The sequence below is a fragment of the Rhinolophus hipposideros genome, assembly GCF_964194185.1.
Source record: "Rhinolophus hipposideros genome assembly, chromosome: 5".
Taxonomy (NCBI): domain Eukaryota; kingdom Metazoa; phylum Chordata; class Mammalia; order Chiroptera; family Rhinolophidae; genus Rhinolophus; species Rhinolophus hipposideros.
In genome coordinates, this window is record NC_138051.1 from 100,969,049 (window position 1) to 100,985,100 (window position 16,052).

Here is a 16,052-nt window from a genome sequence, read left to right on the forward strand (position 1 = left end):
GCTAACCCCCCGCCCCCAGAACGGAAGGCGCACTGGTGGCCTGGACCCTAGGGGTCCAGTACAGGTTCCTCCCTTGCATCTGTCCCACGCCTGCCCAGGTGTCCTCTGAGACCTGGGCCCACATGCTAGGCACCCAGTCAGAGGGTGGCCAGAGAAAGGCTCCTGCAACTGCGGCTGACCCAAACTTCCTGAGCAAGCTTCCTGGTGGCGGGTCCCCCAGGTCCAAGGACAGGGCTCTCACAGGGGCCTGGGCAGAGCTTGGAGGTTTGCTGGGAGGTTTGTTGCCTGGCCCCGGGCTCAGCCACCAGGCTCAAACTCCCCCTCCCCCCACCTCGAGCCCAGACTGGCCAGGGTTGGCTTTGCCTGCAGCCCCGCCCTGCAGGGCTCCGAGCCCCTGCCGTCCCTTGTCCAGCCTGGCCTCTGTTTGTCTGGGACAAGATGAAGGGTTTTGTTCTGTTCTCTTCAGGCCCCACTTCCTCCCTCCGTGGAGAGACTGCTAAGGAGCTCTGGGCTGAGTGCCGCCAGCTGGTGGGAGGAGGGGCTCGGCGGGTGGCCCTTCCCATCCCACAGCCGGTCACTGAGCTCCTAGATCTGGTCAGCAGGCTTTGCCCTCCCAGGGCCCCATGCAGCGCCTTCAGCCCTGGCCAGGCCTCCTTCACTGGGGCATCCAAAGCCCCCAGCACCCCCACAGCCCTGAGAGACCCACATTGCACCCACCCAGGCCTGTGTGATGTCACTGTGAGGCCCAGGGACCTGCTAAACTCCATGCTCCTTGTGTGCCAGGAACATGACCAAATCTTGGTGCTCCATCAATACACTCAGTACAGCAGTGGAGTCCCCAGGCCACGCAGCCACCCTTTCATGTTGGGATTCCCAGCGTTTTTCACAGCTTTGGTGGCTCTGACCCCCACTGGGCTGGCTCCCTGGCCCCTGCAGTCTGTAGGGAGATGATGGGTCATGACCATCTTCACTGCACAGTGGGGAAAGCAGGAAGGGAGAATTGCGGGTTTCTCAGCACACCGCCTGGACTGGGTGGCTTTGGGCAAAGGACTTGCCCTCTCTGAGCCTCAGCCCCTCACCCCACCATACACATAGGCATGCACACATGGACACACATGCACACGTGTGTGCACACATACACAGACATGTGCACACACGTATGCAGTGCACACGTATGCACATACATACACACAGACGAATGTACAGAAGCACATGCCAGGTGTCCTGGAATCCAGGGAGTCACTGGTTTCAGCACCGAGATGAAACACCTACCCTCCAGAGCCCCTCCCCATGACTGAGCTCACCATCCCCTGCCTGTAGCCGCCCCACCAAGCTTGCCTGCCTGTCTTGAGGACCCAGACAGACAGCTGGACACAGACACCCCCCCCAGACCCACATAGCAGCCCTGGGCCCAGCATGGCATCTGGGGTGGGGTCTGCCTCTCCCCAGGTTCTGTCACTCATCAGGAGCAAAGCCAGAGGAGGGGGCTGCTCCTGTCCCCTCCCCTACTCTTCCCCCTTCCCAGGAGGAAGGCCAGGCCTAGCTAAGGCTGAGCTAGAGCCCCTGGGGTCTCTCCTAGGCTGAGAGCTGAGGACAAAGAGGCAGCTGCCAGGAGGGGGGGGGGGTGGGCCTCGGCCTTTGTGTGCACCCAGCAGCGAAGGGTGACCTCATCACCGGCCAGAGAAGGGCCCTTTCTTCCCAAGGCGGCCGCTGGGAATCGGCCTGGGGACAAAGCCTCTGCCAGACGGGGCACCAGCAAGTGGCCTGCCCCCCTTACAGCATAAATTAAGGGGGGGGCTGAGGTGGGGGAAGGAGGGCGGCTGCAGCTGGTGTCTGGGGGGCACATACATGCCAGTGTGCACGTGCACCATCAACCCCCACCCCCATCCAAATACGGGTGCAGTGGGCTGCTCCTTCCCAGTGTCAGTTATTCACCCTACTCCTTCATTCATTCCACAGATGGCCCTGGGGGTGCAGAAGAGCATCTGGTGATGAAGGGGTGATCGGACAGCTGGGTGATGGCTGGGGGCTTCCAGTTTGGAGGTGAATGGGGACAGAGGGGTCACAGCAGCCTGTAGGCCTCAGGGCGGGGCAGGGCGGGACACACTGGGCCTGAGCTTGCTTTCCGACACCCACAGTCTGTCCCTGTGGGGAAACTGTGACCCAGCAGGAGCCTGGGCCTGAGGTCACACAGCAGGCTGGCTGGCTCCCCAGGTGAGGTCAAGAAAACATTTGTTTTTCGAAGCATGGTGTCGGGTGACATCCACCCCTGTGGGGCCAAGGGCTTCCTGTCCCCAGGGCCTAGGTGCTCCACAAAGCGTCCTCACAGCCTTGCTGGCCAGCAGCCTGCCCTCCTCCTGGAGCTGCATGAGACCCTGATGATTGAGGTATCGCAGGGTGGCCAATGGCAGCAGGGCCATGTGGATGTCACAGGTCACCCAGAATCCTTCAGGCTGCCCCATACATGCCTCTGTTTTCCTCCGGTGGCTTGCTCAGCCTCCCTGGGCACTGGAGACACTTGTTCCCATCCCCGAAGCTCTGAGCACACCAGGGCTCCAGGCCAGGCAGGCTTCCTGCAGGAGGAGGCAACGGGTGTACAGCAGGACCTGAAAGTCAGGCTGGGCGCAGAAAGCAGTCACAGGTGAGCCGATGCTGTCAGCAGAGCTTAGTGTCAGGCCCAGGGGTCTTTCCTCCTTACCTGCCCTCCCTCCTTACCTGTCCTGGCCACCTGGATGACAGAGGCTGAAAGGGTGTTAGCACATGAAGGGCAGCGGCCTGTCTGCGTGAGCCTGTTCCATCGGGGGTGTGCAGGTGGCTCTGGCTCTGCCCTCAGTGTCCGCACCCCCCACTCCCACTTGGGGGCCTTGGCCTGAGGCCTTTGCTTGGGGGTGTAGGGACTTCCAGGGCTTGCTGTCACCCCAGCAGCCCAACATTTCCAGGCTGGACAACTCCAACTCCTTTTACAACCACTGGGTCTACAGCCCACCGGGAGACGGGGAGGGAACTTACGTGGCTGAGCACCCACCTACTGGGTGGTGGACATTTCTACACTCCCCACCCCCATCTATGGAACAGGAAACAGTTTCCAAGCGCTTGGCCTGGCATCCATGGTTAAGGGGGAGACCAGGTGGAGGCCAAGGCTTCCAGGGCCCTGAGCCCCAAAGGTTGGGCACGTGGCCCCCCAGGAGCCCTGAAGGCCCTGCTCCCCCAGCAGAGAGCAAGGGGGTGGGGTGTAAGTAGGCCAGTGCTTTATGCCCTGTTGCCATGGCACCACCACCGCGGCTGCGCAGGCTTCCTTCTGGGCCCCGTTCCCAGGACACCTTGAGCCAGACTCCAGGCATCCCTCCCCAGCCCTGCCCAGCCCCCAGCCCTCCTCTACCCTAGGCTTCTTGCCCACCTGCAGGCTAGTAGGGGCCTCGGCAGAGTGTGTGTTCCACACTGTCACACACGCAGCACGTACATGCACACACACACATGCACAGCACACAAGGTGCTCGGTGAGGCTGCAGGAGCCACATTCAAGTCCCCAAGGGCGTACACTCACCTGCAGGCAGGGTAGAGGAGGCTGCAGTACACAGCTTCTGCTCCGGGACCCACTGGGCTCCCAGAGGCTGTGAAGCCCAGAGCCAGGCCTGGAGGCCCTTGCAAGGGACCCACCACACTTCATCTGCTTGCTGACGGAGGGCGGAGGAGCGGGGACTGTTGGCCTAGGACTTAGGGGTCACTCTGGCTGAAACTGGCAGACATGAGCCTTGAGTTCAGCCCTGCCTCCCCTGGGAGGCGGTGGGAACTGCGGGGCTCCTTTCCACACAGTGTCTGCTGCCGCTCCCCCCCCCCCCCCCGGGGCTCTGTGTGCACCTCACTGAACTCAACCCCATGACGAAGCAGTGTCACTGCCCACTTCACAGACAGTGGCCCAGACACCTGGTCAAGTCCTTAGCGTCTCTGATGTCTGGAGGAGTGCAGAGGGGCTGGCCCTGGGGTCCTGGGGCCCAGTCTGACTCCCTTCCTCATTTGACGGCAAAGGGTGGAGTCTGGGCATCTGGGAGGGAGCAGACCCCAGGATTCCTGAACAGGGACCCACCCTGCTTGGGCCGGGAGAGGGGTTGAGTGTGATGGGTTCCCTGGGGAGGGGCCAACTGGGAGGGGCTGGGGCCGCTTCTTGAAAGGTGCCCTTTGGGGGTCACAGCTGGGGCCCTTGATCCATGCCTCAGTCTCTCCGTCTAAAAACACAGGGTTAGCCAGGGGTCCCCAAGCCCACCCTGTACAGGAGTTGGCTTCTGAGGAGCAGGAAGGGTGTGGGGAATAGGTGGGCCACAGTAGCGGGCACCCCTATGAGTGCCACTCGGGGTAAGCTGTCGTGTGCTAGAATCCCAAGGCCTCTGGGAAAGGCCCTGAGCTCTTAGCTGCACGGCCCTTCAGTACAAACGCCTGAGCCGGTGCCCAGGTGTGCGAGGCTTACAGGCAGGCCCTACTAGGCAGCTGACCTCTGAGCCCCCAGCTCCCCCAGCCCAGCACCCAGGCAGCTCACAGCCTCTCTGTGGCATGAAGTTGTATGGGGCACGCTCAGAGGGTGCCCTTAGGGCTGAGCTCAGGGCAGGGGGAGAGTGGGTGGTGAGAGGCCCCCCAAACTTCCTTGGGCAGGGGCACAGTAGAGGGGAGGGAGCTTCATGGAGGGGCAGGTGGCTGGGCTGGCACTGGGGTGTGCTGGGGGCCCTGAGAGAAAGGGCAAGGCAGGAGACTGTAGGGCAGAGACCTTGCTCCTGACACTGAAGTGACAGTGGCACCAAGGCCTTGGGCAGAGGCTGTTGCCACCAAGAGGTCAGACTGGAGGCCAGGAGTCCCCCCCATCCCCGCAAGCTGAGCCCTGGGGCACCCTGCCAAGCGAACGAGGCTGGTGGAGCCTATGCCATCGCCTCTCACAGCCTGTCCTGTTTGGCTGCTGTGGGCAGCATGGAGTCAGCCTCCAGACACTGGCCTTACATGGTATCAGCCTTACATGGTATCCCCTGGGCTGTGCTGGTTGCGGCCGACCCCACAGGGCAGTGTGGGGACCCTGTGGCCCTGGGAATGGGTCCTGGGAGGCCTGATGGACAGGGCCTCACAGGGCGCCTTGAGCCCCAGGAACACCGGGGGGAGGCCCAGCCCTCCATTCCCACTGCCACAGCAGCCGTTCCTGACCCCGGGGGCCCAGACCCCAGCCCTGGCTCGCCCGCATGCTGTAGGTCTTCCAGCAGCTTCCTTCCCTCCAGCTTCCACAGACTCTCAGTCCTCCTGGCCTAGACTCCCAAACACAGGCGCCCCAGTGGGGCCCGGAGGCAGAGGAGGGGATGGGCATTGCCTAGCTCCAGAGGGTCTGTCCAAGGCCAGAGAATCTCAGAGCGCATGGGCCCACCGTGGCATTTGCAGTAACTGCCGTTAGGCTTTCACGTAAAGGCTGAGGTCTAATTACCAGGAGGGAGGGAGGGACCAGCCTGCGTGGAGACGAGGCACACAGCAGGGACACCCGCTGCCTGCCAGGCTGCCCAGCCTCCCCCCGATGGTCTGGGGCCACGTGGGATGTTGGTGGGTCCGCGGGCCAGGGCCTGAGAAGGTCCCACTAGATCCCCAGCTCCGAGGGGCGGTCCAGAAGCTGAGTTGCACAGGGCTCCATGGGGACCTTAGATCCCATGCGCGGTGGCGGCGTGACGGGTCACGGAGCCCAGCACGAGCCCCACTCACCGCTCGGGGGCAGAAGCCGCAGCCAGGTGGCGCCGCGGCCACCTGTCCACCATCTCGGGGGCAGGTGCGCCCGGCAGTGGCCCAAACGCGACAGCTGCGCGGCGGGCCGCCCCCGCCCCTTGCGGCCGCTCGCTCCGCCTGGGAGGCCCTGGGCTCCGCGAAGTTGGACCGCGGGCGCCCCCGGGCGGTCGCACAGAAACATGAAACATGCGGACGGGGCTCAGAGGGGAGGTCCGCCCGGACGCCGGAAACTTCAAGGTCAGGAAGGTGCCGCGGCGCAGGCGGGTCTGTGCGGAGGACAGGGTGTTGGGGCGGGTCTGTCTGGGGTCCTCTCTCTCCATCCGGCCTCGCAGCCCGCCCCGCCCAATGCAGTGGGGGCAGACAAGCCTCTCGGGATCTTACCTGGAAGGACGCCCTGGGATCCCCTCCCAAGCCTGTCAGGGCACAAGCCTAGCACCTCAAAGGACATCCATGGCCAAAGTCGCCAGGCCAGGCTAGGTGGAGCTGTTGTGGTCTGGTCCTGGAGGGGGTCCCCCCAGTGGTGCCCAGTCCCAGAGAGCTGCCTGTACCTGGCTCTCTGTTTTGGGAGCTTCTGGTCTAGGATGCAATTCTGCCTCCCCAGGTACCCAGGGCTTCCCCCACAACCAGCAATTCCCCATGGGATCCAGGCCTACAGATTCACCTGACTTCCCAACTGACGCCACCAAAGGCTACTGTACCACAGGGCCTTTGCACTGGCTGTTGGTCTGCCTGCACACTTGTCCCCAGACCACATGGCCCCTAACCACAGGGCCCTTCACCACAGGGTCACGCTACTAGCCATGTTGGTCCTAGGACACCTGCCTTTCCTTTGAGTGACTGGTTGGGGTGAGGGCAGGAAAATGAAACCTGGCCTCCCAGAGAAAGTACGGCATATGGACCCAGGAGCTGAGGGCCACTGAGAGTGCTCTGGGCCTGCCAAAGTCAGCCTGTGGGGTGGGCAGCATGATGACTTCAGCAGTGTGGGCAGACTGGCAGACGGTGCTGAGACAAGACCTCAGGCCCACGAGCCAGCAGCCAGACGCCTCGCTGCCCTGGACCCATGGGATGTGGCTGGCCTCCATGCCCCTTTCATACCAGCTCCTTTTGTTATTCAGCTAGATCCAGGGGGTTCTGTCACTTGTATTGTTATGTGACCCTGTCCCTATGGCTAGCCCCTCCTACTCAGAAGTCCCCCATTCCCTGGTGCCTTCCTCAGTGCTCCCCAAATCCTCTCCCACACTCTGCCTGCTTCTCTTGCCCCACCCTCCTTCCTGGCTCCCCTGCCCTAGCCCCATTACTCCCAGTTCAGTCCTCACTGCTGCCACCAGGGTGAAATTCAACAAAGCACCTAATCCTAAAAGACCCAAATGTGCCCATGGCCCTGCCATCCAGCCCCTGACACCCCTGCTCCCGAGAGGGTTCTCCCTGGCACCGGGCCCTGGGCATGCGAGACACATGCAGACCCTCTCTCCTGGCATACCACTCACCATGCCTAGGCTGTGGTTAACCAGCTACGCCTGCCTTTTTCCTGGGACACAGAACGCATCTGGGGACACATGCCAACCCCTCATGACCCGAGGACAGGAGCCCATGGAGGTTTGTGAATGAACACAGAAGGCCCTCCCTGACCCAGGAGGCGATCGCATCCCCCTTGGCTGTCTGTCTGCCAACTCCCCTGGTGCTCACTGTCTTCGTTCACTCATTCATTCACTCATTCACTCATTCATTCATTCACAATATCTATTGGTTGAGCCAGGTGCTGTTCTAGGTGCTGAGGGTACAGCCAGAACGCAGTTTCATGTCCTCGGGGTCTGGATGGAGGCAAGAATGAACGGCTCCCTGGAGGTGGCGTCAGGCTATGCCCCCTGGAGGTGGCAGGGCAGCCCCCTGGGTTCATCTGGCTCAGTCTGAAGCCAGCGGTGTCTGCTGGCCACTCACAGGTCAGCCTGGAGAGGCTAAGGACCCATGACAGCAGCACAGGAGCCAGTCCCTTTGTGCAGGGAGGGCCATCAGGTGGCAGCAGGTCAGCCTGTGACTGGACAAGGCAGTTCCATTCTCTGCCCTCCTTGGGGGACCAGAGCAACCTGAGATGGCGATAGAGGGGCCTATACTGGGACCTCGGGGACCTGGCTGGACCTCTACCCCATTTCCACCCTGTGAGCAGCACACCCCGTGGGGGCTCCCATGTGGGGGCTGCCTGTGTCCCTCGGCTTATCACCCAGCTGGGCGCTTAGCCAAGCGTGGTTGGTCAGAGGGGGTGGCAACATGCCAGCCCAGCACGTGGGCCTTGGTATGGCGCTTTGATTTGTCCATGGGAACGAGGTGGCAGGAGGTGAGCCCCTGGCAGTGATGCAGGTTCCTGGCTGCAGGATCCGTAGACTGAGGCTCTCTGCATCCTGGTGAGAGCACAGGCAGCTGGTCTGAAACACCCCATGAGGCTTTGCAAAGACCTGAGGTTCCCATTCATCTAGGCAGTAAACGGTCTTGCAGTTGTTCTTTGTCAGGACCCGGCGACACCGCTTCTAAAGAAGAGTTCATCCAAAGGGTATCTGCTTCCCATTATCTCCAGGCCCGGGGCCACCGTGGTGAAGATGAAGAGATGGCGCTATCTCCAAGGGCACCGCAGCCTGGTCTGGGAGTGGCAGATAAGCCAGTGGGCCCAGAGTCACCGGAAGGAACGGGGCAGGTACGGAGGCCGCGGCCACTGTCTCGGGGACAGCGGGAAGGCTTCTGGGTGAAGGCGCCAGAGCCCACAGTCTAAGTAAGCCCAGGTGGGCTGCCCCTTCCACCAGTGCTCAGGACCACCCAGCCCCGCCCTGAGACTCCTAAGGGACAAGGTGGGACCATCCCGGCAGAGAGGACCAGTAACAACAGGGAAGGAAGTAACCAAGTAACCTGAGAGTGGAGACTTGAGAGGGTTCCTACACAAATGAGAGAAGCCATTCCTTGTGACGATGGCTTGACAAGAAAGACACAGTTCGTGTTTCTTAGCCTGGGGGTTGGGGTCTGGGGGCTCAGGAAGGTCTGAGTCCTGAGGGGAGAGACCAATCTCATCAACCTAATATATTATTTCTTACCCAAGGGGAGAGAAGAAGCTGGAAGTGTACATTTCTCAGTTAAAACTCCCAACTGAAAGACATGGGGACAGGAAGACGCTGGGTAAGGCAGTGTTTCTTACATTTCTGATTAAAAGGTTTCCTGCTGTTTGGAGCTCTTGGTGGTATTAAGTCCTTGAGTCCTCAGACCCCGTGACAGAAGACACTGAAGCTGACCCCGTCTGGAAGCAGCTGAGCTGACATTTCCGTGCAAGCAGCGGGGTTCCAGCCTGAGCTCTGCACCTCCGGCCAGTGACCGGTCCTACACGGGGAGCTTCTAGAATCCTAGAGGCCTGGCAGCCACACTGCGCCCCCAAGGGTGGCCCCGCCTGTGGAGAGCTCCACCGTGGGCGAGACTGGAAGGTCCACTTAGCCCAGCCACCTCGGGCAGTACCTTGGGCAGGTGACCACCCGCGTAGGTGATCACCAAAGTGGCATTAAACACACGTCAGATGCTTCGCACAGGGCCAGCACATACGCAGCTTCCATGGGTGACAGCTTGAAGAGTGAAGCGTTGAAAGTACGGCAGCAGCAGCTGTACGACCAGCAGACATACCTGGGTAAGCCCCGCCCCGCCCTCAGGGCCCTGATCTGGGCCCAGCCTGCACTCAGACTGGCACGTCCGCATCCCAGAAGCAGAAGCCACGCTTGTCAGGACACTGTCCCTTAGTCCCTGCTGCCCATTCCTCTGGGTGTCTGTCCCTTCCTAACCAGCCTTCCAGGCCCGAGCCCCTCCCTGGCCTGTGGTGCCCACTGGCCTTGGCACCCGCCCTGCTCTCCTGACGTCTATGTGTTTATGCCTGAGACAGGTCAGGCCGGCGGTTCGTGTCCCTTGGAGCCTCGCCCAGGCTGTTTTCTCTGGGGAGACGCGTGTGCTGGGTGTGTTGTTAGCACAGCACTAAGTGCACTCAGGCGCTTGGTTACATTGTTTTTAATGCCTGTGAGTGATCCCAGTGCATCTGTGGAAAGGATTCCTTTTAACCTGTCCAACTTGCTTTTCAGCTCTGGGCCTACGTATGTGCGTGGCTCAGGAGGCTGTTTCTACCTCTGTATTTGATCACCTGGAAGATAGCAGCAGGCAGGAGAGGCCACAGAAAAGTCCACGCAGGAAAAGGCTAGAAAACACACACTGACTGCTGTGGTGTGATGGGTTTTCAAAAGACAGGCAAATGCCCACAGTGAATGTGACCCGTCCTCAAGGGCAGGAAGCACTGCGGGTGGGGCATTGCAGAAACTCTGGAAGGACTCACATACTCACCTCCTCATGGGGCACCCTCCTGGAGAGGCAGGGCCTCAGGCCACATCCCTCGGGCGTGGCAGCCGAGAAAGTTCTCTGGCCCCCACATTCCTGGGTTGTTTAAATCGGAAGTTACCCCTTCACGGAAGACTGGCCCCTGGCCTGTGCTGTGTTGCCACCTCCTTAGACAACTGCCACCAACTGGAGCTATGGAGCCCACCCGCAGTGTGTCTGGCCAACGTGTAATGTCAGGGAGTGGAGGTGAAAACCTAAGAACAGAACTCACACCTCAGATTCACACCCTTCCTCCACTGCAAAGATAAGCTAAGGCTTTTTTTCTTTTTTCATTTATAATTAAGGGTCAACTACTATGTCTATCTCAAAGTCATACTGAATATTTAAGATATACTATTACAAGAGTCATACAGTAAATAAATAGGCAGGAACCAACACACTGGAATGACACACCTGTTATTATACATCAAAATCAACGGCCAATATTTCTCCTGTTATTCTCCAAAGTACCAGATGACTTAAAAGCTGAAAAGCTTTGCTTAGAAAAACTATGTACAGGATAAGCTCAGACCCTGAAAACCCAGATAAAAATCGGCAAGATAAAACAAATGAGAAAAACTGTTTCAACTTCTCAAATATACTACATTATATCAAATACACCAAGCCATTGAAAGAAAATAAAGCATTGAACTGTCCTTAGTGGACATACTGATTCCATGTATTTTCGTGACTCCTGCGTTACAGGCTGACTTCAGTCTGTCTGGATGCAGTGTGTTTGAAGTGGTGCTGACTGAAGGTAAAGAAAATCAACGTTCCCAGCAGTTTTTGCATGAACATGGACTACACCGTTTAATGCAGACCCAAGGCCAGACATTCTTAGGGGTAGCTTTTGCTTCCATTACAGATTCTCTTTATGTCAGATCATAAAAATACAATACGTGATGAGCCTCATTTAAAGATTACATGCGGCAGCCCACATTAACACAGACCGCTCCCGATGAGGGATAAGAAAAGCTAAGCCCAGTGTCACTAGGGCTCATTTCAGGAGATTAAGCAACAAGGAGCTGGAACAGACTGAACACAGGAAACGTCTTGTCTTACCAGGCAGTCAAGGTTGATTTGATGGTTTTGATGTCAGAATAACCCAAGTGAGCAATCCAAAATGACCATGGCCAAGTTCAGTATCCCATCTGCACACACACTGCTCAAAGCTTTGGAACACGTGTGAAACGAACACAGCCTTAGAGCTGTTTTCAAAGAACAATGGATACTTTGAAAGGAAATGCTGAGGCTTAACTTTCAGACTTGAAATTCACAATGAAGCACGGCCACCACAGGCATCTGAGCGGAATGGAGTAAAGCCTGGACTTCGCCATGCTGTAACCAGACACTGCCTGCATTTAGTCTTTGATTTTCAGAGGCCCCTAAAGGTATGATACAGAATAGCAATCCTGAAATAAAACTTGCACTGACAGACCCCTCAGTTGCCAGGAGCTGGGTGTGCATTGGGAGGGACTTGCTGCCCTTCGACCCTACTATTCAATGTAGGGAGGCCATAGCACAGGCTTTTCATTACTGGGCAATACTGAGACAAAGGGAAATTTGTCTAGGGTTACACTTTTACCATCTTTTGAATATTTAGGGCTATTCCTTTATCTATCTTATTTCTAGCTGTTTACATAAAGTTACCAAATGAGTATCTCAGAAAGATGGTAACAGATTACTATAGAGTTCAAGAGATGTACTGGACCCTGATTACTCGTGAAAGGTGACTACAGGAAGAGCAGTCTGGTAGTTGTAATGCTGGGACCAACTCCTTACCGAGGCACTTCACAACTCTCATTTTTGTTTACATTAACAGGCAACCGTAAAATTGGGTCCTCAGGAAGTATACAGAAATATGGATACCCTTCACAGAAAAAACCCCATGCCCTGACAGACCCTACTGGCTCTGGCACTAGGGAAACACCCCGGGCTAGTGATGTGAGCCGGGGAACGCAGCTGGTGCTCACAGCAGCTTTTATTACTTGGTCCCATTGTGCCAAGTTCAAGATGCCAGTAGCCGACGGCTGACTTCCTCAGACAAGCTGTAAAGATTTGGTCCCATGGGGAGGGCTGTGACCGTTCCTGCTCCCGCGCGTTGTCCAGTGGCACTGAATATGTGCAGCCCCGCCAGGCTCATCAGCCTTACACTCAGACACATCTGCTTGGTTTTATATCTCCTGACATTGACAACTGAGCTCCAGTTCCCATGATCCTCCCACAGGTCTGGGTGTTTCCCTTTTTTTTTCTCTAAAGGTCCATTAACTTCATTTAATGCTCCCATCCTTCCTAAGCAAAACTGCAAGTTCAGATTTTACAACAACCTGGAGGCATTAGCTGTTGTTTTATCCCTTTTTCAATAGTCTCAAAGGTTTCTTTGCCATCAGTTTTCATAATTTTCTTATGTCACAAAAGTAAGATTCCTCTCTCTCAATGCAGAGTATGGGGGGTGGGGAGAATACATTGTTTTTCAAACAAAAAGTTTATGAAAGAACAGACCATCCAAAAAAAGAAAATCCAACCCCACCTATAAGTTGGGTGGGATCAATCAGGCTTTACAGATGATCAGGTCCTCCTGCTTTACTAAAACAGTGTACCGCTTCTGCGCTTGGGCTCTCCTCCTACTGAACCAAAAATGTTCCCTTCTCATAATTGTTATAGTATTATGCAAGGCTGTCTAGTGCTAGATTCTGAAATATCTGCATTTTAATGCTTGTACAACCCAATTAAAAATTACAAAAGCTGCCCTTATTCCATTTTGATTTTTAAAAAACCACACAACATACAGATAACGATCCAATGGAAAAGTTAATGTGCTGTAATGATATTTGTTTTGCGATATCAAAAGCAGCAGAGATACTGAATATAATTTGCTTAAATCATAAATACTGAGATTGAAATATGCACGTGTAAATCACAGAGAGGCTCAGAGAACGGAAAGCTCTGTAAATACATGGACGTCTGTGTAAAGTGCGGGACAGCAAGTGCAACGGGAGCCCCGGGAGCCCCTTGGCCTCAGTATTCCCACTCGTCGGACTTGAGGTCCAGGTAGCTGAGGATGTTCTGCGCCAGCCGCACCGCCTGCCTCCTGGCAGCCTTGCACTTCTCCTCCCCCTGCGGGTCCACTGCGTCCAGGGCCAGCAGCTGCTTGGTGAGCAGCTCTTCCAGCCGGATGTAGTTCTTATCAGCTCGGTTTCCATCAAATGAGAGGACTTCCTCCTGGATCTCAGACAAGTGTCCAAGGACGGTCCAGACGGCTTTGTGAGACGGGTGCTCCTCACACACGATCAGCTTTCTTTTCTCAAGGGCTTCCTTCAGGTCAATGTAAGTGATGAGGGTCTGTACCTCAATCACGGCTCTCCTCCTGGCTTCCCGGATGCAGGGGTTCTTTTCAAGACTCACCTCATCCAGCTGTCCAATCAAACTCTGCAATTCTGTTTTGGCGCTCAGGTACAGTTCAGAAGGATTCTGGGCTTGAAGGAGTTCGGTTTTTATTTCTCTCATTCTCTCTAGGACCTTTTCTATTTTTAAAATGGAATGATTCTGTCCTAGGTCAAACGCGTGGGTCCTGTCAGCTTCCTCTTCTAAATCCAAATACTTCAGTAATTTGTTGATGTCTTCCACAACCTCCCTTCGGTAATTCCGGATCTCGGGATGCCCGCACACGTCTAACGCGTCCAGGTCGGCGGTCAGCCCCGAGAGCACACACGATAAGTGCCTGCACGTCTCATTGCTGGTCACGCCCATGAGCAATGTGATGAGGGTGCCCCTGGCCTTGTTCACCTCACACATCACGGAGTTAATCTTGGCTACGGAAGGGTGCACGTCCTCAGACAGCGGCAGGGATGGCTGCCTTTTCATGCAGTCCTCGACAATCTCTTGCACGGCACAGATTTTGGTCAAAGTGTGATACCGTGCTTTCCGCAGGGAGATCTTGCCTCCCGTTTTCACGTGCGTCAGCCTCAGAATGATATCCTGGATGCCTTCTTCGCACTCAACAGGCACGCAGTTGCCGCCACTGTAAAATGGCACGATCTTCTCCTTCACCAGCGCCTGGGCTTCTGAGAAAATGCTCTGGATCTCCAGCCGGTGTGGGTGGTTGGCGTTCTGTTCCAGCTCCTTGAGCAGACGCTCGGTCTCCTGTGCGGCCCTCTTCCTGGCCTGCTGAATATCTCCTTTTCCTTCCGTATCTACAGAGTCGATTTCAAAAAGCTGTTTTGTTAGCATCCTCTCCAAGTTCTTGTAATTCTTGTCATCTGACAGACCGCTGAAGCCAATGACTTGCTGTTCTATACTTTTCACTTCCTTCTGGATTTCCTGAAGTCTGCGAATGGAAGGATGTTGGTTTCCCATATCCATACTTTGGTTGTGTTCCGTTTCACAAGCCCTAAGAGAGGACAAGAATGGTAACATTACACCACAGTCTGCAGGATGGTAACCGTATATTAATTTATTCTCAAATTCTCATTTTGAAAACATATATTCAAGAAGAGCTTGTCATTACTGCAGTCCACTGAAGTCATACTCAAGTACAGAAAGAAGTGACTAATCAACTCCCGCTCCTGAAAATAACCTAAACACCACAGCGATTAAGACACAGATGGGGGTGATTGCAGTGTCCAGTGAGTGGAAGCTATGGGCCCGGTAACGTCAAGTTTCTTCAACTGTAAAAGGGAGCAGGTGTAGCTTCATACGCATGGCATGACGTTGGAAAGGGCCTATCTTAGTTCCTAACACCCAAAGCCGGTTTTCTGGCACCAGCAGGCCCCCGTGTAACAACATAAGCCAGCAGCTCTCCTAGCCTCCGAAGCGTAACTACTACCTGAGCTTCGCACCTCGCCCAGGCGCTCCTCTGCACCGGCCCTAAGTGACAGACCCCACCTGGGGTTCCCGGACGGCCCACAGGTCCTCCCTGTGCATCTCTCTCCAGCCTCCCTGCGTCCGTGCGAAGCTACCTTGTTTCTCCGCCACCTTCTTAGTACCTCCCAAGTGTGCCCTGCAGAGCGTACAATCCCACCGGGAGGAGGGACGGGGCCGGGTTGTGCTAACGGTGCCTCCGCAGACCCTACGATGCTCCCCAGCCCCGCCCAGTGCGCCCCACAAAACGTGACATCTATGACTAAACCAGTCACTGGTTTCCCATTAGGAGCCCCGAATGGCTTAGTGCATTGTTTTCATATCCCTGGATTTCTATGAGCAGACGGCGATCGGCCCCTGTGGGCGTCGGAGCCAGGAAGGCGCCTCGCTCTGCCCTCCGCCGCTCGCCGCTCCCGCCGCCACTTTACCCGGCGGAGGGCTACGCCGCTTCGGTGTCGGCTTCCGCGGGGGAGCTGGGAGGTGGGCGACGGGCCCGTCACGGGGCGCGGGACCGGGGCGGGGCCGCAAGGGGCATCTCCTCCGCCCTCCCGGCCGGGTCTCGACGGGGCAGCCGGTGAAGGGGCCCCAGCGGCCGCTCCGGGCCTCTCTGCCGGCCCCCAGCGCGCCCGCCGGCCCTGAGCTCACAATGGGCCGCGGGGGGGGCGGCCGGCGGAGGCGGGGAGGCGGGGCGGCGGCCGCCGGGGCCGCGTCGGGTCGGGGCCGCAGCAGCGCCGGGTCCCGCGCGGCCAGAGCGGCACGGGGCGCCGGGAGGGGCCGCGCCGCCGGCGGGAGGAGGCCACGCCGCCCGCGCCGCGCTCACCTGTGCCGCCCGCGCCATCGCGCGCCCGCCGCCGACGCTGCGCGACTGCGCGGCTCCCGAGGTCGCCGGCCCCGCAGCCCCGCCCCGGGCCGAGCGGCCGCCGCCCTGGACAAACGTCCTCGGGGTCCGCGCCGGCCCGCGGCCTGCGTCCAGCCCGCCGCCCGCCGCTGCGCGCTGCAGCCGGGCCCGGCCGCGGCCGAGGAGCGAGCCCGGGGCCCCCCGCCGCCCGCCGCCCGGCGCCCGG

At 57.7% G+C, this 16,052-nt stretch overlaps 1 protein-coding gene and 1 long non-coding RNA gene across 3 annotated transcripts; one reads left to right on the top strand and one right to left on the bottom strand.

Annotated features, from left to right (window-relative positions):
• Positions 1-1,843: 1,843 nt before the first annotated feature.
• Positions 1,844-12,775, top strand: LOC308498416. The gene is made up of 5 exons (XR_013993467.1): positions 1,844-2,043; positions 8,312-8,428; positions 8,825-8,901; positions 8,986-9,397; positions 9,840-12,775. It is a non-coding gene; the product is annotated as an uncharacterized lncRNA (long non-coding RNA).
• A 151-nt stretch (positions 12,776-12,926) lies between these two features.
• On the bottom strand, positions 12,927-15,973 carry BAG5 (BAG cochaperone 5). 2 transcript variants are annotated; one of them, XM_081050366.1, is made up of 2 exons: positions 15,809-15,973; positions 12,927-14,518 (listed from the first exon to the last, which is right to left on the bottom strand). In XM_081050366.1, the coding sequence occupies exon 2, from the start codon at positions 14,488-14,490 to the stop codon at positions 13,147-13,149; it is 1,344 nt and encodes a 447-aa protein (XP_080906492.1). In that variant the 5' UTR covers positions 14,491-14,518; positions 15,809-15,973; the 3' UTR covers positions 12,927-13,146. The 2 variants fall into 2 exon arrangements, with proteins under 2 accessions (XP_080906492.1, XP_080906491.1); XM_081050365.1 differs by lacking the exon at positions 15,809-15,973 and adding an exon at positions 15,417-15,664.
• Between the last annotated feature and the right edge of the window lie 79 nt (positions 15,974-16,052).

Excerpts from the sequence above, each read along its gene's own strand:
- BAG5 (XM_081050366.1), bottom strand. The coding sequence starts at position 14,490 with ATGGATATGGGAAACCAACATCCTTCCATTCGCAGACTTCAGGAAATC.